Source organism: Syngnathus typhle, linkage group LG12, assembly GCF_033458585.1.
Source record: "Syngnathus typhle isolate RoL2023-S1 ecotype Sweden linkage group LG12, RoL_Styp_1.0, whole genome shotgun sequence".
Lineage (NCBI taxonomy): Eukaryota > Metazoa > Chordata > Actinopteri > Syngnathiformes > Syngnathidae > Syngnathus > Syngnathus typhle.
This window is the reverse complement of record NC_083749.1, coordinates 11734363-11756100: the sequence shown is the minus strand read 5'-3', so window position 1 is coordinate 11756100 and position 21738 is coordinate 11734363. Positions and strand designations below refer to the sequence as shown.

At 46.3% G+C, this 21738-nt stretch overlaps 1 protein-coding gene across 3 annotated transcripts in view; it reads left to right on the top strand.

Moving 5' to 3' along the window:
* The first annotated feature begins 441 nt into the window (after nt 1–441).
* Nucleotides 442–21738, top strand: part of tbc1d13 (TBC1 domain family, member 13) — a 69303-nt gene continuing 48006 nt past the window's right edge. For all 3 annotated transcript variants that reach the window (XM_061293284.1, XM_061293285.1, XM_061293283.1), the window contains exon 1: nt 442–602. In XM_061293284.1, the coding sequence (XP_061149268.1) occupies nt 554–602 (49 nt within the window). In that variant the 5' untranslated portion in view covers nt 442–553. The remainder of the gene's footprint in view (nt 603–21738) is intronic.

Genomic DNA, 21738 nt, shown 5'->3' with positions numbered 1-21738 from the left:
GATGAACGCAACACAAGAGATCACTATTTAAAAAGTGTCATTGGTTTTGTTTTATTGAGTTTGTGACGTAGTGCATGATGATAATACAGTATTCATAAATGTGTCAGTAAAATAATTATGTTTTCTGATTCATACAACATCATTTAAAGACATACATACAACATGAGGGACAAAATGGAGACTTTAATACTTTGGTCTGTTTTAAAAGTTTGAAATGCAAAGGAGTGACGATAAACGTGTGGTCCTTATGTTATAAGCAAATATATCATCTCATCACACCAAGAACCACTAAAAACCGCCACTGTATGTAGCGCAACTGTCCAGTACGAATGGAAGAGGAGATTTAAATATGAATGATATACGAGAACAATTGAGTGGCAAGCTTCATCACGGAATGACTTAAACTCGTAAGTCACGGTACCGCACATCTCCTCCTCTGCATAGTCATGCGCGAACACGAAGACCACGGTGCGTGGGACAGTGCACTGGTGTTGTGAAGACGGAAGTGACAGGACGACTTCCCTCAGGCAAACACATTTTTGGAAATAGCTGCATGAAAAGATCGACGCTTGCCCAGATATGTCAGTTGCATACAAAAACAGGTACGTTCTGCGTGAGAAGATGGACGGGAAAATACCTCAAACATGCAATAAATAATTTTTGCTTTTTTTACTAGAGTGACAAAAGCATCCCGACCACACGATTGCATTTCGGGTTAGCAAAACAATAACTTTTGTTCAAGAGCTGCCGTAGATTGTATCACTTTGATTTCATTTTGCTCAGTTTGACATGTGACTGATGTCGTCAGGAAATCGTAGCGTTGCCCCCAAAACATATTCAGGTGTCTGTTTGACAAGCTAGCGATGTTAGCTCTCCGCTAGCATGTCAGCTGATAACCAACAGGAGCCTCTAACGGCTAATTTTGCTATCTCCCCGACTGTATAGTGTGTTAGAATGTGAATTCCAAAAGTCAGACTATCTTTAGGTGAATTAATGGACTGTGGTTCATTTTGTATTCAACCCCGTTTTCGTCAAATATACCCATTTCAGCAATAGGTATTTTGCCTCCGAATGGTGCTTATTTGACAGGAGTACGTTCTGAGACGGATCTAAATAACGCTTGATATTCTCATGAAAATAATGATTGTCAAATAGTATTTATTTATTTATTTATTTCGGCAAGTACAACACACTTATTACAACGTAATTTTACATGACTTGTCAAAAAGGGAAGCGGGTTGATGCTATTCTGCTTATCTCGTCCTGTCCCGATTACAACCAAGGATTTCACTGCCAGACACACAATCTCAAAAAGCCCCTTATGACGAATAAAATATATGGATCTCGTTTTCCCTCACCCGGACGCGGGTCACCGGGGCCCCCCTCTGGAGCCAGGCCTGGAGGCGGGGCTCGAAGGCGAGCGTCTGGTGGCCGGGCCTTCGCCCATGGGGCCCGGCCGGGCACAGCCCGAAAAGGAAACGTGGGTCCCCCTTCCCATGGGCTCACCACCTGTGGGAGGGGCCAAAGGGGTCGGGTGCAGTGCGAGCTGGGCGGCGGCCAAAGGCAAGGGACCTTGGCGGTCTGATCCCCGGCTGCAGAAGCTGGCTCTTGGGACATGGAATGTCACCTCTCTGGCTGGAAAGGAGCCCGAGCTGGTGTGCGAGGCAGAAAAGTTCAGACTAGATATAGTCGGACTTGCCTCCACGCACAGTTTGGGTTCCGGTTCAAGCCCTCTCGAGAGGGGCTGGACTCTCTTTCACTCTGGAGTTGCCCACGGTGAGAGGCGTCGAGCAGGTGTGGGTATACTTATTGCCCCCCCGGCTGGGCGCCTGCACATTGGGGTTCACCCCGATGAACGAGAGGGTAGCCTCCCTCCGCCTCCGGGTGGGGGGACGGGTCCTGACTGTTGTTTGTGTCTATGCACGAAACGACAGCTCAGAGTACCCACCCTTCTTGGAGTCCCTGGAGGAAGTGCTGGAGAGCGCTCCTTCTGGGGACTCCATCGTTCTACTGGGTGACTTCAATGCTCACGTGGGCAACGACAGTGAGACCTGGAATGGCGTGATTGGGAGGAACGGCCCCCGCGATCTGAACCCGAGCGGTGTTCTATTGTTGGACTTCTGTGCTCGACACGGATTTTCTATAATGAACACCATGTTCAAACATAAGGGTGTGCACTTGGCACCAGGACACCCTAGGCCGCAGTTCGATGATCGACTTTGTAGTCGTGTCATCGGATTTGCGGCCGCATGTTTTGGACACTCGGGCGAAGAGAGAGGCGGAGCTGTCAACTGATCACCACCTGGTGGTGGGTTGGCTCCGATGGTGGGGGAAGATGCCGGTCCAACCTGGCAGACCCAAACGCTCTGTGAGGGTCTGCTGGGAACGTCTGGTGGAATCCCCTGTCAGGACGAGCTTCAACTCCCACCTCCGGCAGAGCTATTCACTCGTCCCGGGGGAGGCGGGGGACATTGAGTCCGAGTGGACCTTGTTCCGTTCTCAGTGAGGGTTGGACTCCGCCAAGGCTGCCCTTTGTCACCGATTCTGTTCATAGTTTTTATGGACAGAATTTCTAGGCGCAGCCGAGGCGTTGAGGGTGTCCGGTTTGGGGACCTCAGCATCGCGTCTCTGCTTTTTGCAGACGACGTGGTGCTGTTGGCTTCTTCAGGCCGTGATCTCCAGCTCTCACTGGAGCGGTTCGCAGCCGAGTGTGAAGCGGTCGGGATGAGGGTCAGCACCTCCAAATCCGAGTCCATGGTCCTCGATCGGAAAAGGGTGGAATGCCCTCTCCGGATCGGGGATGAGATCCTGCCCCAAGTGGAGGAGTTTAAGTATCTTGGGGTCTTGTTCACGAGTGAGGGGAGGATGGAGCGCGAGATCGACAGGCGGATCGGTGCAGCGTCGGCAGTAATGCGGACTTTGTACCGGTCCGTCGTGGTAAAGAGAGAGCTGAGCCAAAAGGCAAAGCTCTCAATTTACCGGTCGATTTACGCTCCTACCCTCACCTATGGTCACGAGCTATGGGTCGTGACCGAAAGAACGAGATCCCGGATACAAGCGGCCGAAATGAGTTTTCTCCGCAGGATGTCCGGGCTCTCCCTTAGAGATAGGGTGAGAAGTTCGGTCATCCGAGAGAGACTCGGAGTAGAGTCGCTGCTCCTCCACGTTGAGAGGAGCCAGATGAGGTGGCTCGGGCATCTCATCAGGATGCCTCCTGGACGCCTCCCTGGGGAGGTGTTCCGGGCATGTCCCACCGGTAGGAGACCCGGGGGACGACCCAGGACGCGCTGGAGAGACTATGTCTCTCAGCTGGCCTGGGAACGCCTTGGGATCCCCCGGGATGAGCTAGATGAAGAGGCTGGGGAGAGGGAAGTCTGGGAATCCCTCCTGAAGCTGCTGCCCCCGCGACCCGACCCCGGATAAGCGGAAGAAGATGGATGGATGGATGGATGGATGGATGGATGGATGGATGGATGGATGGATGGACACACAATCTGGCAGTAAACAGTCCTACCTGTAATAGTACCATAACAATTGATATCAATTTATTTTGAATAGAGCAATGCCAAGTTGATGCAACATGGTTGACATCCCAGTCAAAAACCGTAATACCGAATATTGGCCTGAATATAAGACGACCCTGATTATAAGACGACCCAGTCTTTTTCAAGACTCAAGTTTGAAAAAATACTTTTTGAACACCAAATTTAAGTTTATACTGAAAAGAATTACAGTACATCTGAAACAAATGATTATTATTATTATTTATATTTTGCCTCATTCAGATCATGCAAAAACTGTCTCTCACATCTTAATATCTGAACATCTAAATATGTAAACTAAAGTGCAATCACATGAGTAAAGTCACAGTCTGCTTTATTGTCAATCCCTTCATATGTCAAGACACACAAAGAAACAGAAATTCCGTTTCCTCTATCCCACAGTAACAAGACATAGTACACGATAGACATACAAGTAGACGACACAAAGTAAAAACAAGAAGGCATAAACAATAAATAATGAATAAATAATATGAGTGATGAATAAATAATAAACAAATAACACAATAAATAAGAGGAGCAAAACTGAGCCAGTGTGCATACAGCAAACAGTAAGCATAGCGCAAAGTACCGTTTTTTTTCCGTGTATAATGCGCCCCCATGTATAATACGCACCCTAAAAATGGCATGTTGATGCTGGAAAAAAGCCTGTACCCATGCTTAATACGCACCCAATTTTTATGATTTTTTTTTTTTAAAAAAATTATTAATTTTTTTAAGTCCCAATGATCGTCACACACGCAGGGAGGCAATGGGTCCCATTTTTATAGTCTTTAGTATAGTCTTAACTAGGCTGGATGTAATTTTTTTTGTTGGCGTTGATTTCTCCAACTGCCCATAAAGGCACCACCGCAATCAGTTGCGGACACGTGAAAAAGGCATGCGGACGTGAAAAAGGCGGCTCTGTATGGGAGATACGTTGAAGAGGAATAAAAACACCCTTGGAAACCAAAACTTGCCCCTCGTCGTGACTCGGAGCCGCAACAAATGTTTCGGATTTGTGTAGGGTACATTGTGACAGCAAACGAGCAGGTGATCGAGCAAGCGTCTGATACGAGAGCATTGCGGTCGTATGGAGCGTGTTTGAAGTGAACAGCAGAGACGAAAGGAACAAGGCAAAGTGTTGTGAAGTAAAATATTACCTGTAATACGCATTTTGTTATTTGCTAATTGAAACTGCTAATTAAACTGTGAATTGAAACTAATAGGAAGAAAACAACTCTCGATATTTATATAGCTGACATGTCTTGCGCATCCGTTCTGCGCATCGGATCCATAGTGCGCATGCGCAGTCATACTGCCTCCGTATGACGTCCGGTCTGCGATGGAGATTAAAAAACAAACAATATTTGACAATAACACACCATCAAGGATTGCACCATCGCATCAAACGATGTGTCGTCAATTATGAATTTTACTGACTAAGTGTGTTGGGTAGGATGGCTGAATGCGATGCGCGATTGACAACAAACAAGAAAGGTGATTTCAAGTTTTATTTCGAGGGAGATTTGTCATGTCTCGTCCCCAGTTTTGCTATGTGTCTAGGTTGCCATAGTTTCTGTTCGCGTCGCCCCTCCCTTCCTGTGTCACCTCAATCAATGTAACGTGTTTTGTATTTAAGTCCTGTCTGCCCCTCGCTCACCGTCAGATCATAGCATGTGTTACTGTCATGATGTCTGTTTGGTTTCTGTTCCTGTCTTTGATAATGTCATCCTGTCTTTTTGTTCCACGTCTTTGTCGGTCAGTCCTGTTGTTGGTTTTGTTGTACCATGATTTTCTTAAAAAAAAAAACAATAAAAAAAAAATTGTACCCATGTATAATGTGCACCCCAGATTTTAAGACAATAAATTAGTTAAATTTCACGCATTATACACGGAAAAAAACGGTACATGTAAATGTAAAGTAAATGAATGGCTTCTGGTTTTTGAGTGCCCGGAGAAAACCCACGCGGGCCCGGGGAGAACATGCAAACTCCACACAGGGAGGGTCGGAGGTGGAATCGAACCCGCACCCTCCTAACTGTGAGGCGGACGTGCTACCCTGTGCTCCACCGAGCCGCCTCAATCAAACATAAGTAAGAAAATATAAAGAAGAATAGTAAAAACAATAAAAAAAAATCAATAAAAACCTGAGATGACAGCGGACGGGTTGAGAACGTGTAGGGTGAAACACGACAAAAACAACAAACAATGATAGCAACAACTTCCAGTGAAGATGAGGACCTTCCTCAATACTCCAGTTCAAACTTATTGTGTGATCTAAAAACCTGCTGGCCGATGTTAATATGCAGGAAAAGTCTCACACGGTCCCTCTGCCTTAGACAACCAGAATGCTAACAATAAAAAAAGAAAAAGAAAAACACAGAAACAGTACATCATTGTATCCATCACTTGCGAAGCATTTTTGATGGTCAAATCATCAAGTTTCTGTAAAACACGCTCTGTATAATAGCACCTACGCAATCCGCGTTTCATCATGGTCATCACATCCGTCACGACTAAGAAGTTGTATATGTACGTGTGCTACGGTAGAAGAGACAACCCTCGTCACAGCAGACTTCAAACATGGGATAACACAGGTCGTAAACAAGCACAACAACACCAGCACAACAAGCACAGGAGACACTAGTTTCAACAGCAGTTGCCACCAGTTGCCAGAGAATAGCCATGAAAAGAAACCCCACTGTTGTGGAACTTTGTCATTTGACATGGCCTGCTGTAAGTTCTTCAGTGAAGCCATGGCGTCGTAGATATGTGTGTCATTTTCTCCAGAAATGTATGTGCAACAGGAAGTCCCAATGATGTGGCACACACCACCTTGTGCTGCCGTCAATAAGTCCAGAACCATCCTGTTTTGCAAGACCATCAGCCTAATAGCCTGAATCTCTCTATTTTGTCCATCGTTGACTTGTAGTGAGAGATTCGCAAAGGATTGAAAACGATAGTTCAGTGTCTCGATGAAGAGTGAATGTTTTCCAACCGACCCAGGGAAAAAGCGCATGAACAACTTTGTCTCCAACGGACCATACTTTATGGTCGTCTGGAACATTCGCACCCCAGATAGGGTCATGAGGGTCAAAGGTTGCAACCGCTCTGCGTTGACGTCCAGAAGAGTTGTGTGCTGTCGTCAGCTGTCGATGTCGTATCCTGTAGGTGTGGTCTGTCACCCACACTGGTGCACACACTCCTGTCCAGTTGGCGGGCAGCATCGGATAAACCTTGTGACCACAAAGCCACCAGCCATTCTGTATGAAGTATGTTCCGTTCGATGGTGCAGACATGTTAGTCGGAGAGCCCTCCCTAACTGAAATGGCTCTCCTATCTTGACATTCAGCGGCGATGTCCAAAGCTCCCATCCAGTTTCCTCCTGGAGAGCAGTCACTGTCAATGCATTTGTGGGTCTTACTTCCTTGGATGTAACACGTATAGTTCACTCCAGGTCGCCGCTCTGTGTAGGCCACCTGCGGTAATGTTCGTCCTTTAACAGTCACATTGAGATTTGTCCAGAAAAGCTGATCACAGGTAGAGATGCACCGATCCGACTTTTTCAGTTTCGATACCGATGCCGTGGCTTTGCGTATCGGTCGATACCCGATACCGATCCGATATTATGGTTGACTCAACAAGCTACATATCTCTACATCTGGAACAGAAAAGACTAAAGGCAATGGCATCAGGCATGACTACACAGTTCTTTCCTAAGACAAAATGTAACAAGATAAAGCAGATTAATGCAATGAACTATTTATTTGTAACACAAATTGTGCAACAGCAGCAATAAAGTGTATCAGCATTTAAATTCAAGGAAATTAGGATACAAACTTCTTAAAAAGAATACAAATGTTGCAGCTGAAACTGCACTGGGCAAATATAGAAAGGGTGATCAAGCACACAGTAACCAAATATTAAAATAAATAGTAAACATGTAAACATTAGGTGCCGTTCCACACCACTCATGACCTGTTGATGCTCTAAATGCTCATTTAAGCAGCAATGAGAAGTGCTCCCTGAAAACAAGCTTTGCTAAGTCGAACACAAAAAAAACCCATTCATAATTATTTCTAAATACTGAAAGTGCAGAGTGGAATTAAAAATAAAATATAGCATCGGGACAAGAGAATAAACAAGTGACTTGGTCAAATACAATAATCAAGCAACGTAAACATGTCTCTACATAGTGCAATCGCACCATTCATGACCTGGTGCTCTGAAACTTGTGCAGTGTCACCCCCTCGTTAATGCTCACTTAAGCAGCAATGACAAATTCTTTGTCAAGAAGACAAGCATTTCTGCTCTGTCTGCAGTCAGTCTGTTTTGCTTGTCATTCACAGTGTTGGAAACTGTGCTGAACAATCGCTCACTTTCCACACTGGTGCAGGGGGCACAGAGATACTTTTTGGCAGTAGCAGCAAGATCAGGTAGCTGATGTTTGTTGGCTTCCCAGTAATTGTATGGGCTGTCTGATGCAGTGATGGTTTTCTCAGCTAAATATTCATTCAGTTGAACTGCAGGGCTTGAGCTGCTTGCTGCACCTGCATCCTCACTCTCCTCCAGAATTTGCTCAAATGCTTCCATGAAACTGCTCTTGCTTGGAGTTGCTACTGCTTCTGCTGCAGTCTCCATCCGAGGGACCTTCTCTGGTCGCTGTGAAGCCTCCACTGCTCCTGCTGTGCTGGTCAAGCCCCTGTCTTCAAGCTCCTTCAACAGTGCATCTTTTGCATGCTTGGTAGAGGTCTCACTTGTAAAGTATCTGAAACAGACATAGAACAGCTTAGGCTAAATATGAAAATATTGATCAAATTATAAACCCCATTGTTAACATACCGTTTTTTTCCGTGTATAGTGCGCAAAATTTAACTAATTTATTGTCCTAAAATCTGGGGTGCGCATTATACATGGGTACAAAAAATTTTTTTAATTTTTCTTTTTTTTAATTTTTTTTTTTTTTTTTTTTTAAGTCCCAATGATCGTCACACACGCAGGGAGGCAATGGGTCCCATCTTTATAGTCTTTGGTATGGTCTTAACTAGGCTGGATGTAATTTTTTTTGTTGGCGTTGATTTCTCCGACTGCCCATAAACGCACCACCGCGCTCCGTGCGCGCACGGGACAGCAAACGAGCAGGTGATCGAGCAAGCGTCTGATACGAGAGCATTGCGGTCGCATGGAGCGTGTTTGAAGTGAACAGCAGAGAAGAAAGGAACAAGGCAAAGTGCCATGCGTATTATACATGGGGGCGCACTATACACGGAAAAAAACGGTATGTGATCTGACAGTGAAACTTGAGACAGATCAAAATAATATACAAATACTGTAATAACATAATTAGTGTATAAGAAAGCATTTTTTTAATGTTATACTCAAATGCATGTCAAAGCATCTTCACATTCACATGTTAAACACTTTGCAACGTGACCCCAGTGACGGACAGTTTTTCTATGAGTGTACAGTTAATGGGAACGTTCAAATTAGCTCATGTGAATAAATAAACTCTGGTTAGATCGCTCACTAGCTTGAAAGCTAGTTTAGCAGTTTACTAACGTTGCATAGCAACCGCAGGCAGCCGGAAACTACTTTCTTGTAAATGACTTGTAATGTAGGCTAATTGTTATTAAATAAAACCGTTTTTATTGGATTGTGTCTATAACTTTCATATTGCCATACTTGGTATCTGTTATATAAAAGAAATAGCTCACTTCAGACCGTGATATGTTGTGATTATATCACAGCTAATAGCTCACGGCCTGTTGAGTATTTCAGCTTAAAATATCTTACCTGTCCTTATATATTGGGTCCAACAAAGTGGCCAGGGCGTACAGAGGCTCATCTTCTACTGAGTCAAAACGTTGTTTGACAGCTTGGAGCAGGGTCTTTTTCATCGTTTTAATGCCAGCATCTGCCTCGTCTTCCTTGGTCAGGATGCGCTTGAGGACAGTGATGGCTGGAATGACATCAGCAGTGGAGGCGGTGGATGAGCTTATTTTCCTGGTCAGCTCTTCAAATGGTTCCAAAACAATGCTAGTTTTCTCCAGCAAGGCCCACTGGTTAGCAGTCAGTGTTGTGGGCAGATCATAATCCACAACATAGTGCGCGCTTCTGTTCCAGCAGACTCTGTATCATGAAGTAGGTGCTGTTCCATCTTGTTCTGACGTCTTGTTGTAAGCGTTTAGGTTGCATTTGCATCTGGAGTTGGACGTCATATAGCCGTGAATAAGCAAGTGGAGAATGTTTGAAATGTTTCACAATCTGTCGGCCGTTTGCAATCGCATCGCTCACACTTCGCTGAGACAGTAGCCCCTCGTTAACAACGAGCTGTAGTGTGTGAGCAAAACAGCCCAAGCTGCACACTCCCATCTTTTCCATGGCCTTTTTCATATTGCTGGCATTGTCCCTGAGAATGACATGCACTTTGTTGAGCGGAATATTCCACTTATCAAGCATTGCCTTAATGGCAGTCGAAATTGTGTCACCGTTGTGTGCTCCAGGGAAGTTTTTAGCTTGCAGCACGGCACTGCGAGGGGTGTGATTCCTGTCTAACCAGTGCACAGTTAAACCCAACATAGACATGGGGCACACCTCCGAGCTCCAGATATCAGTTGTGAAGCTCATGGCATCTACATCTCTTAATTGTTGTGACAAGTGTTCGCACACTTTTTCATACATTTCTGACAGTGCGGTCTCAGAAAAATACTTGCGCGATGGCAAATTGTACCGTGGCTCCAGGTGCTCAAGTAAACGTCGGAAGCCCTCGTTTTCAACAACACTCATCGGTTGTCCATCCAAAACCATGAATTCCAGCACTTTCTCAGTAATTCTCGTTGCTTTTGCGCTATTGCCTAGGAATTTCTCCCGTCTTTGCAGTGCATCTGCTAACGTTAACTGCTTTGTAGGTCCACCTCCCGCTCCCTTTGATTTGCTCAACTGCTGGAACTCCTGGTGCTCCGTTGCGTGGTGTTTCTGGAGATGCTTAATTAAATTGGTAGTACTATAACTGGCAGTACTACCACCACCCCTGGCAACATTAGCATTGCATATATTACAAACTGCCGTCGAGCTAGTTGTCGTGTTAAGTTTAAAGTACCTCCACACAGCTGACTCTTTCGTTCGCTCCATGTTTGCGTTTGTTTAGAAAACTCTCGTGGCACGCGGCACACGTGCTGCTGACGTATGACGTAGACCGCGTCCCGCGGCACACGTGCTGCTGACGTATGACGTAGCCCGCGTCCCAATAGATTAAGGAAAGGATCGCCTCACAGATCGGCTGCATTTTTTGATACCCGATCCATTAATTTTGTTGATATCGGGGCCGATATCCGATCCAGATATCGGATCGGTGCATCTCTAATCACAGGTGCCTTCCGCAAGTCCAGGGCGGAAAGGGTCTTCATCGCTCACTTTGACAGCACGGTGTTGATATCCAACTCCTCCCATGGATGCCATACATTTCTCTTCAGTGACATTCATTGCTCTGGCCTCCAAGTGAACTTGCGTGGAGGAAGGGGGGAGTTTCGAACACACATAACATCCCTCCTGTGTGTGGGCTCTCACAGTGAACTTGACGTACCGGTACCACGTGTTGGTTTCGTATGGGTTTTTGGGGTCCCATGACCAGTCCTCAAAGTTCTCATCGTGTGACCATCGTTTTCCACGGTCAACATTGTCACTTGGTCTGTTCAAATGAGTCCATAGACCATAGCACGCTCCAACCACAACGCAGCAGAGGATCCATCTGGCATATGGAGCCCCGTTGCTACTAGGATGGCAGAGACACCGGGACATCCCCTCGCCTTGCGGAGTGGGGATCGTTGTTTTCTTCACCAACATTGAGACGTCCTACCCTAAACGATCATCATCATCATCGGCGGTCACTCGTAGTCGAGTATGACGGTCCTCCTTCTTGGTCTTTGTGGGTCTTTAGGTGGTTGAAGAGGCCGATCCTGGACCCGATAACTCTGGTGCAGTGTGGACAGGGGAATGTAATCGTGGTGGGTTTGGGTTGGGCCTGCTTGGTGGGGGCTCTCAGTTCTGGACATGATTTTGACTCCGTGGGGCAGATGCTTGCTTGTATGGCGGAGGATAGCAGCAATAAAGATGGAAAATAGTGTTGGAGCGATGACGCATCCCTGTTTGACACCTGTGTCAACCCTGAAGGGTTCTGTCTCGTCTCCACTGCCGCTGAGCACTGTGGCTGACATGTTATCATGCAGTAGTCTCAGTATTCGGATGTATTTGTCTGGGCAGCCAATCTTGGATAGAACCAGCCAACGGGCCTGATGGTTAACTGAATCGAAGGCTTTGGTGAGGTCTATGAAGGCCATGTATAGTGGTTGATTTTGTTCCCGGCATTTTTCTTGCAGTTGTCGAGCAATGAAAACCATGTCTGTGGTGCCTCTGCTTGGGCGAAATCCACTCTGAGACTCAGGAAGGATGATTTCTGACAGGGGGGTGAGTCTGTTGGCCAGAACCCGAGCGAGGGCTTTCTCTAAGGTGGAGAGGAGAGAAATGCCACGGTAATTCCCGCAGTCTGCCTTGTCCCCATTCTTGAATACGGGGACGATTAAGGCATCTCTGAGCTGCGCTGGGATTTCCTCTTCTTCCCAGATCTTAAAAAGCAGGGCATGGATGTGCCTGAGAAGGTCGGGTCCGCCTTTCTTCAAGACCTCTGCTGGAATTCCATCGGGCCCAGCAGCCTTGTTGTTCCTCATCTTCCCAATGGCATCCTGCAGCTCGTTCAGGCTGGGTGGCTCTCCCATGCTTTCAGCTGTGGGCTGTTGTGGTAGTTGATCAAGAGCCTCCATCTCAGGTGTAGTGTCCCTGTTTAAGAGGTCCTCGTAGTGTTCTTTCCACCTGTTTGCAATTGCCTCCTTGTCCTTCAGCAGCAGGCCATCCTTTGAGCGAAGGGGGGTTAGGCAGCGGTGGCTGGGACCATACACCGCTCTGGCATCAAAGAAGCCTCTCGTGTCTCCGAAGTCAGCAAGCTGGTCGATCTCCAGAGCCTTCTTTGTCCACCATTGGTTCTTCAGTTTCCTAACCCCTCCATAGGTGGTGGTTTCGTCCCACTCTGGCGTTGAAGTCTCCAAGCAGGATTAGCTTATCCTCCTTGGGGACTTCCGATAGGACTTTGTCTAGGTCAGTGTAGAAGGCCTCCTTATCTTCGTCCTGTGCATCAAGTGTTGGTGCATAGGCACTAATGACCGTGACCATCTGATTGTTGGCAAGCATCAGGCGTATGGTCATTAGGTGCTTGTTAATGCCCACAGGGAGTTCATGGAGGTGGTTGATGAGGCGGTTCTTGAGAGCAAAACCCACACCATGGATTCTTGGCTCAGTTGAAGGTTTTCCTTTCCAAACAAAAGTATATCCACCTTTTTCCTCCTTCAGCTGCCCTTCATCTGCTAGTCGGGTCTCTGAGAGTGCTGCGACGTCGATCTGGAACTTCCTTAGCTCTCTGGAGATGATGGCAGTTCGCCTTTCAGGTCGATCACTGGCTTGGTTGTCCGTTAGGGTCAGCACGTTCCAGGCTCCAATGTGTACATGTTTTTGTTTCTGACCGCGTGATGGTGATCCTTCTGGATGCGGTATTCCAGACAGGATTTTGTGAGGCAGGCTATATTTAGGGTACCTTTTCTAACCCCCTCCCCTAAATGGGGTGAGCAGAGTGGATCCTAAATAGGGCTGCTCAGTCATGGGTGCAGCTGCCGAGAAGCTCTTCTGCCTCAGTCCAAGAACTTAACGGCTGAATCTAACACCCACCGCCTGTGTGCCAGGTTGTGGCTAGGGGCTGCCAGACCTCACTGTCCTGCTCCCGTTACCACTTCCTGATCGCCACAGGACTTTGTTGTCCAGGATGTAAAATGGAATACGTTCCCTTCAGGAGGACGCCTGCGCGTGACTCACGTCTTTTAACGTGGGGAGACTGATGCGCCTGCAGCCACCACACGGTCCTTGGCAGAAAGGGGCCGGGATCCAATGGCATGGGTCCATGACGATTGGAGACCACCCTCTGTTGCAGCCTTCGTCCGCCTTCAGTGCCGTTGTGACTCACAGTGTCATCCTCCGCCACTCCCACCGTTGAGGCCCTAAACGATAGGACCCCTTTGAAGTTAGCCTTCCCCACCACTCCGAATTAGGGGTCCAGCACTCTCTGCAACTTGCAGTGGCTGAGGTGAATCCAGCTGGGCCGTTCAGCAATCTTCACTGCGGTGGGGGTAGTCAGCAAGACTTGGAATGGTCCCTCCCACCGAGGGCTGACCCAGTTCTTTCTTTTAACGACCTTGATGTAGACCCAGTCTCCTGGATTGATGGGGTTGTCGACCTGTGAGGAGGAAAGATCAGGCGGCAGTAGATTTGTATTTGACACATCTTTCAGTTTGAGCGTCCTTATCATAAAGTCTGCCAAGGACTGTTCTTCATCTGCTTTTTGCAAATCTGCAGGGAACACAGGCAGTCTATATGGTCTCCCATGGATGATTTCAAAAGGTGTTAGCCCTTCTGAAGTGGGAGTAATTCTCATATAGAGCTTCACTAAGTCTAGGCACTCTGGCCAAGATCTGCCTGTTGTTTCCATGCATTTTTTCAACCTGCTTTTGATAGTGGAGTTTGCTCGTTCCACCAGGCCAGCGCTCGCAGGATGCCAAGCGCAGTGGTTTTTTTAACGTTATCCCAAGGTGTACAGCCATGTTCTGTACAACTTGGTTCACAAAGTGTGGAGCATTGTAACTGTAAATTGTTTGGGGGATGCCATGAGTCGGTATGATGGCTTTGCAGATGGCTTTTCCCACTGTTAAGGCATCTGCTTGTTTAGATGGAACTATTTCCACCCATTTGGAAAATGCATCAATCATCACTAAGCAATATTTGTGAGGTCCACTTTGTGTGAGCTCAATAAAATCCATGTGCATGATTTGAAATGGGTAAGACGGTTTTGGAAATGAGCCTCTCTTAAGTCTCATATTTCCTTGTGGATTATGTTTCACACAAACAGGACATGCTTTACAAACATTTTTAAGTAAGCATCTAAACCAAAGGAAGTGAATTTTTGATGTATGATAGACTCAGGGCTCGAAACTAACGTTTGCCCGATTGCCCGGGGCAAGTAGCGTTGGCAGACGGGCAAGTAGAATTTTTTCCTCACTTGGCCGAACTTGCCCTGCCATAATACCATGTTTTCAAGCTGTAAAAAGACGATTTTGTGCATAATTTCTCGCAACTTCTGCCGCTTCTGGTCCGACATTTTGTTTTCTAGGGAGCGGTTAGTTTCTCGTGTAAGTCTGCAATACATTGATAACGGCAAAGCGCTTCGTAATTAAATGCATGCTGCCTCACCCGTCCCTGGCTCTTCTGCGCCTGCGCACCAGCAGAGCTTGTTTCCGGTTGGCGGATACGAAGGCATATGAAGGCAAAACTTATAGTGTTGTCTTTTTTATTGCAAAAATGTGTCGGGCAAGTAAAAATCCACTCCAAAAAAATTCGGGCAAGTAAAATTTTGTTTCGGGCAAGTAAAATTTTCTCCAACTTGCCCGAGGGCAACTTGGGCAAAAAATAAGCTTCGAGCCCTGAGACTTCATCCCTCCTGTCGACACATGGCAAGGCCCATGTGTCGCAATCTCTGCTGCCTTAAAAAGTGATTTTGGTAAAACAGGTTTGTCATTGATGCGGTGGATATTATCTGTATCCATCATTGCACCTTTTGTCGTCCACATTCGTTTTTCCACCATTGGAGCATTGCCCTGCATATCTGTCAGTATAGTCTTATCTATGAGTTGCGTGTCCTCTGAATCTATTTTAAAAAATTAATGGCCATGTTTCCCTGCTTCTGCTTCTTTAGCAATTTTGTCTGCTAATCTGTTTCCATTTGAGACTTCATTTGTGCCAGTGGTGTGAGCAGCACATTTACACACAGCTAATTAAGCAGGTAAATGAATGGCCTGCAACAAGTCTTTTAACAAGGAGGCATGGGTAACCGGCTTACCGGTCGATGTTGTCATCCCTCTGCGCTCCCATTGTTTCGCAAAATAGAACAGAGTGGAAAACGCATACTGACTGTCTGTGTATACAGTGACTTCCTTATCTTCCGCTAATTGACAAGCTCTTGTTAGTGCAATTAGCTCAGCAGCCTGCGCTGACCTGTTGTATGGAAGCTTCTCTGCTTCAACAATCTGGTTTGGCAATTTCACAATTGCATAACCACTTTTATTGTTTCCTTTAGGATCCTTTGAACATGATCCATCCACAAACCATTTTTCCCTTTTGTCAAGTGGCGTGTCACGTGAATCGTCTCTGGGCAGCTGTAGATGTTCTGTGGCATCCAAACAGTTATGTGGGGTACCATCCCCTGGCAACGGGATCAACGTTGCTGGGTTAAGGACTGTGCACCGTTTTATCACAATGTGTGGTTGTGACAGAAGTGTAGCAGTGTAAGACAGGTGTCTGGCTGGTGACAAAAAGTTCATTTTACTTTGCAGTAGCAACACGTCTACAGCATGTGGAACCAGCAGCTCCATTTTGTGAAAGAGCACCACATCTGCAGCCTGTCTCACTGCAAGCGCTGCCGCGCACACTGCTTGGACACAGTCTGGCAAAGGCCGAGCCACTGGATCCAGTTTTTTGGAATAAAATGTGTTAGGGTGGTGCTCACTCTAACTTATTTTGCAAGAACCACACTGGAGACAAGTTAGTCGTTTTAGACACCTGCAGGCGGAGAGTTCACTCGTCGCTGTGCTTACAGCGATGGTCGAATGAAGTCTGACTCAGGCCTCGTCAGGTGCTTATTTATTGAGAGAAACAGAGTGGGGTTGAAAGTGGGGGTGTGGGAACACACAGGATAGGGTGAAGACGGTCCCCTGCTGATCAAAGCATTGCAGGGGACCTTTTACGACGTTCTGTAAACAAAGCAACTTTGATTGCTTCCTCTGCAGCTGGTCAATAAGTTGAAAAGATCTTAGCACTTTGGTCTACTACTTTTGTTAAGACAGGACAAGCTGGTTAAATTATTACACGTTACATTCCAACATAATCATACAATAAAGATATTCTGCAAACCCTAACATATCCCTCCTGTTTTATCATATGATTATGTCAACCTCGATCAGTCAAACATAAGAAAATAGAATGAAAGCAATAACTTCCAGTGAAGATGAGGTTTTTCCTCAATACTCCAGTCCAAATTGTGTGTGTAATTTAAAAACCTGCGGCCAGATTAAATGCAGGAAGAGTTACACGGTCCCTCTGCCTTAGGCGACCAGAAAGCTATCAATAATAACAGTTCAATACAAAAATTGCTCGTGATTGTTCAGGCGTTGGGGGCTTGGCACGCCCACTGGTGGAGGGTGAGCACGATTCTCACCCCCTTCGCAGCTCTGCTCCGTCCGGGGAGAACTTGGAAACATCTGCTGCGCGGTCGTTGTCTTCAGTGGCTCAGGGTGGACTACCTGGCCACCAAGGGGGAAAAGGATTATTCTGCCTCTGTTTGTACTGGGGGCGGGGACGCTGTCGATGGCGGATCTGGTTCCTTGCAGGAACCCTTCACTGGGGCGCACTGGAACAGATGATACCACGTATCTCCTTTGCCGGCCAGCTGATGCGCTCCACCAATTTATAGGGTCCAGTCGACGCAGGCTCCGTCCCCCTCCTTCTTGGGACCTTCAGCCAGAACGTTGGGGTGATCTGGACCTCGGTCTTTGCTTCCGTATCCGCAGTAGTTTGCTGACCAAATCCTGATCTGGATCCGCCACCGAAAGAGCAGCAGCATGTCCGGAAAACAGCAAAAAACAGCACCTTTTCTGCAACCTTTGCATTAGTCATTTGAGATGTTTCTTCTGCTCCTTTTATCACTGTTTTGGTTGCCCTGGTTACAGAGGTGTTGCTACACCAAAGGGAGGGAAGATTGTGTCTGTAGCAACGTTGATTAGCTAAGGAATGTAGTGTGGTGTGAATTAGCACTTCATTGTCGGCTCGTGACCCCCGCAGAGTTTGTCCATCTGTTCTTCTCCAGTTGTTGGCCGAGTCGTCCGCGAGTGAGATCAGATAACTTCAATTGCCGCTTTCCTGTGGAACAATATAACTAGAGCTTTGCTAGACTTTATCTACTTAGTAAATTAATACGCAATAACAATCAGTGACTTGTCCTAAACACTTGAACAAACATTGAGTAAATATGGGATAACTTGTACGCAACTACTTCAAACTGTGTTTAACACTTAACAAAGAAAAACAGTTCTGATCAACAACAGGAAGGATACATATGGCTGACAGGGATCAAAAGACATCCCTGTCACTAAAGAGGAAGAACCTAAATAAAAGGAAAGCCATAAACTCGTAAAGCCAAGGCCTACAGGTCTAGCAGGCCAAGGCTTCACTTAAATTATTCCAACATGTCCCTCCTGTTTATCACACATTTGCTCAATTTTGACATTACCAAAAACAACCACTTCTCTTATATTTCCACCAAAAAGGATAAATGTTGCGACATCATCCTTCGGAAACACAGAACTGGGAAAAAGCCTGTAAACTCAAGTGCAAAAATTGCATCATCATCATCGTTATCATCAACATGCTGCCGTTCAGACATTAGGCATACCCAAGCCATCTCGTCGTCCATGGGCGAGATTGCTGTAGTGATAAGACGATTAAACCGAGCACGGAGACATGGAATACAACAACATCCACACAAGGTGAGTATAGCAGTAATTGAGGACACAAGGGCTCTATACTTCCCAAAAGCAGTCGTCCACTTGTTGTGCTCTTTCATCCTCGTGTTGAGGGATTGCAAGCTTGCAATCACCTTCGTCAGGCTCCCATCAGGGGCGGTGTCATTCTGGATGAAGGTGCAGCATCGTTCCCTGAACATTGCGCAGACCCTTCCTTTCCCAGACAACAACATAACAAGAGCATTGCGGTTCTGGATTGACATTAGGGAAGGCGTGGCTAGCTGTTCGTGCACTGCCTCAAGTCCCGCTTGTGACCGTTTGCCCAATTTCTGCATGTTGCAATGGATGTAATTTATCCTGCCAACGTTCTTGTTCATCGTCCACCAGCAGCAAATGGAGGACTCCCATCCCGCTTCAATTTGGTCAATTAATTCTTATTAATCAGGAACTCCTCTGGGGACTCTAATTGCATCAATTTCAGTCAGATCATCGTCGCCTCTCAAATTTAAAGACATTATGTTTTTGTTTTTTCCAGCTTTTTCCCAGATCTTGGCACGTCGGTACATATATAATTTTGGTAGACTACAGTCTCTAAAAGCAATGGTTTCTTTTCTTTTTTTTTTCTTTTCAACGGATATTATTTAGAACACATTTCACAATCAGTAGACAAACTATCCACATTCATTTTCAAGATATTGATTCCATTCTTTAACATCTACAGCAGTTGTTGACAAACTATTATTTCTTTACATAACGTTTTTTCCTCTGTTAAGGCATTCAGTGTTTATTTTGAAGCCAATTCAATCCAATTTTAGAATGCATCTATTATGACCAGGCATTATAACCCTGTGGATTGTGTTTAGCACATGTTAAACAAGCTCTACAAAAAATGTTTTTACAAACGTTTTGAATATGAATCAAATTCATATGTTGTATAAAGCTGACTGAACTGCCCTTCCATCCCCCCTGTTGGCTCAATACAGCTGCCCATTTGTATCGTTTCCTTTCCTTTCTCAACGTAACAACCCAATCCACCAATCGAATAAAAAAAAAAAAAAAAAAAATCAACAAAATAACTGCTGGTAAAGTAATATAATAGTTAACGGACAAAAAAAAAAGAATACGCCCTCCTTCAATTAAGAAAACGAAGCTCTCTTTTTTCTTAACCCGTTCCTTCCACTGGGACTTGAACCCAAGCTGTTCTTTGGCCGGAAAAACGTACAAAGAAAAATCTACACTCTTCTTTGACTAACAAAAAAGAAGCTCCGTGTTTCTTAGCACGTTCCTTCCACTGGGACTCTAACCCAAGCCAGATCCCTCAGCTTGGAAAAACAGACAAAGAAGAATCTACACACTTCTTCGATGAACGAAAAAGCTCTGCTTTTCTTAGCCTGTTCCTTCCTCTGGGACTTGAACCCAAGCTGTTCTTTGGCCGGAAAAACGTACAAAGAAAAATCTACGCTCTTCTTTGATTAACAAAAAAGAAGCTCCGTGTTTCTCAGCACGTTCCTTCCACTGGGACTCTAACCCAAGCCAGATCCCTCAGCTTGGAAAAACAGACAAAAAAGAATCTACGCACTTCTTCGATGAACGAAAAAGAAGCTCTGCTTTTCTTAGCCTTTCTTCCTCTGGGACTTGAACCCAAGCTGTCTCCCGTGTACCTTTTACGCGTTTCACAACCACACAATTTTTAACTTACCTGACCCATGGTTTGTTGCATTGCCGGACCCCGTCAATCCACCTCTGGCAGACGAAGGCAGACCCAAGATGCTGGCCCAGTGAAGAAATTCTCTTCCCAGGACTTTCTTTTCCAGGTCCCCCTAAAGGACGCTGGCTTGTCGACAATACAGCACGTCCTCCTCCGTCAGCCAGATGGCGGGTATGAGGGTCCCGGGTTTCGGCACCAAAATGTTAGAGTGGTGCTCACTCTAACTTATTTTGCAAGAACCACATGGGAGACAGTTAAGTCTTTTTGGGCACCTGCAGGCGGAGAGTTCATTCGTCACTGTGCGTACAGCAATGATCGAATGACGTCTGACTCTCGCTTCCCACAAGAGCATCTTTATTAAGAGAAAAAGGGTGGGGGTGACAGTGGACTGAATAGACAAGTTAAAAGCCCTTGACCTCTAGATTAGCAGAGCAGGGGATGTTTTACGACATTGTGTAGGATGGAACAAGCTAGGTTATTTATTACTGGTTACACACCAACATAAGCATAAAACTAATCTACCTAGGTTATTTATTACTGGTTACATACATTCCAACATAATGATATGATCAAGATAGTTTTGGAAAACCCTGACATCCTCCACTTGGGGCAGGATCTCATCCCCGATCCGGAGAGGCCATTTAGGCAGGCACCAACGACCTTACGGCTACAGCTCCGGTCGGCTGCCTCAACAATGGAGGCGCGGAACCTGGTCCACTCGGACTCAATGTCCCCCGCCTCCCCCGGGACGTGAGAAAAGCTCTGCCGGAGGTAGGAGTTGAAGCTCTTTCTGACAGGGGATTCTGCCAGACGTTCCCAGCAGACCCTCACAGAGCGTTTGGGTCTGCCAGGTCGGACCGGCATCTTCCCCCACCATCTGAGCCAACCCACCACCAGGTGGTGATCAGTTGACAGCTCCGCCCCTCTCTTCACCCGAGTGTCCAAAACATGCGGCCGCAAATCCGATGACACGACTACAAAGTCGATCATCGAACTACGGCCTAGGGCAGGGGTGGGCAAACTACTGCCCGCGGGCCACATCCGGCCCACGGGACCGTTTAATCCGGCCCGCCAACCCTGAACAAATTGTATTATTAAACATTTTTTTGGGTCATTTTGCCTGCAATGACTGCGTTTCCCCAGTAGATGGGGAAGCGCTCGCCTGCGCATTTACTACCGGAAGCCGTGTCAGAAAGCTCGGTGCACACTCACAAGTGCGTGTACGTACTCAGTAGTACGGACATGGCGCACTCGCGCTCTATTTGAATCAGTCCCGAATTTAGAGCGTGGGCTGTGACGACAGCATTCTTCTAATTCGCGCGCTGAGCTTTCAGATGCAGTTTTGCGCTAAAGCCACCCACAAACCTTCCCCTGGAATCCTTCCATTAAAATGAGTCGCCCAAGGAAAGGCAAGGTGGACACAGTGCCGAACGTTTAAAAGAGAGTGGCCAATTTGGCTCGACGTACGCGACATGACGTTCAGCCACATGAACGTCAACATCAACCCGTCACAGATCGAGGTAAACGGACCAACACCTCGGATCTCTCCTAAGAATTGCCACAACAAATTTTACTCCAGACTATGACGCACAAGCAAAAAAGGGAGACCAACAACACTGTTCCCACTGAAAATGAAGGGGAGGCATTTTGAATATGATTTGTACACATAGCAGGGATTGAATCTAGCGACCATTCACATTTTCAAACAATGCAGGATGCTCAAGGACATTGATGCACCACCTGTTTGCGACTAATCTTAACCTGTAAAGTTCTTAAGGCTTACTTTAAGGAATTGTTTCCCGTTTCCTCACCTCTGTTACCA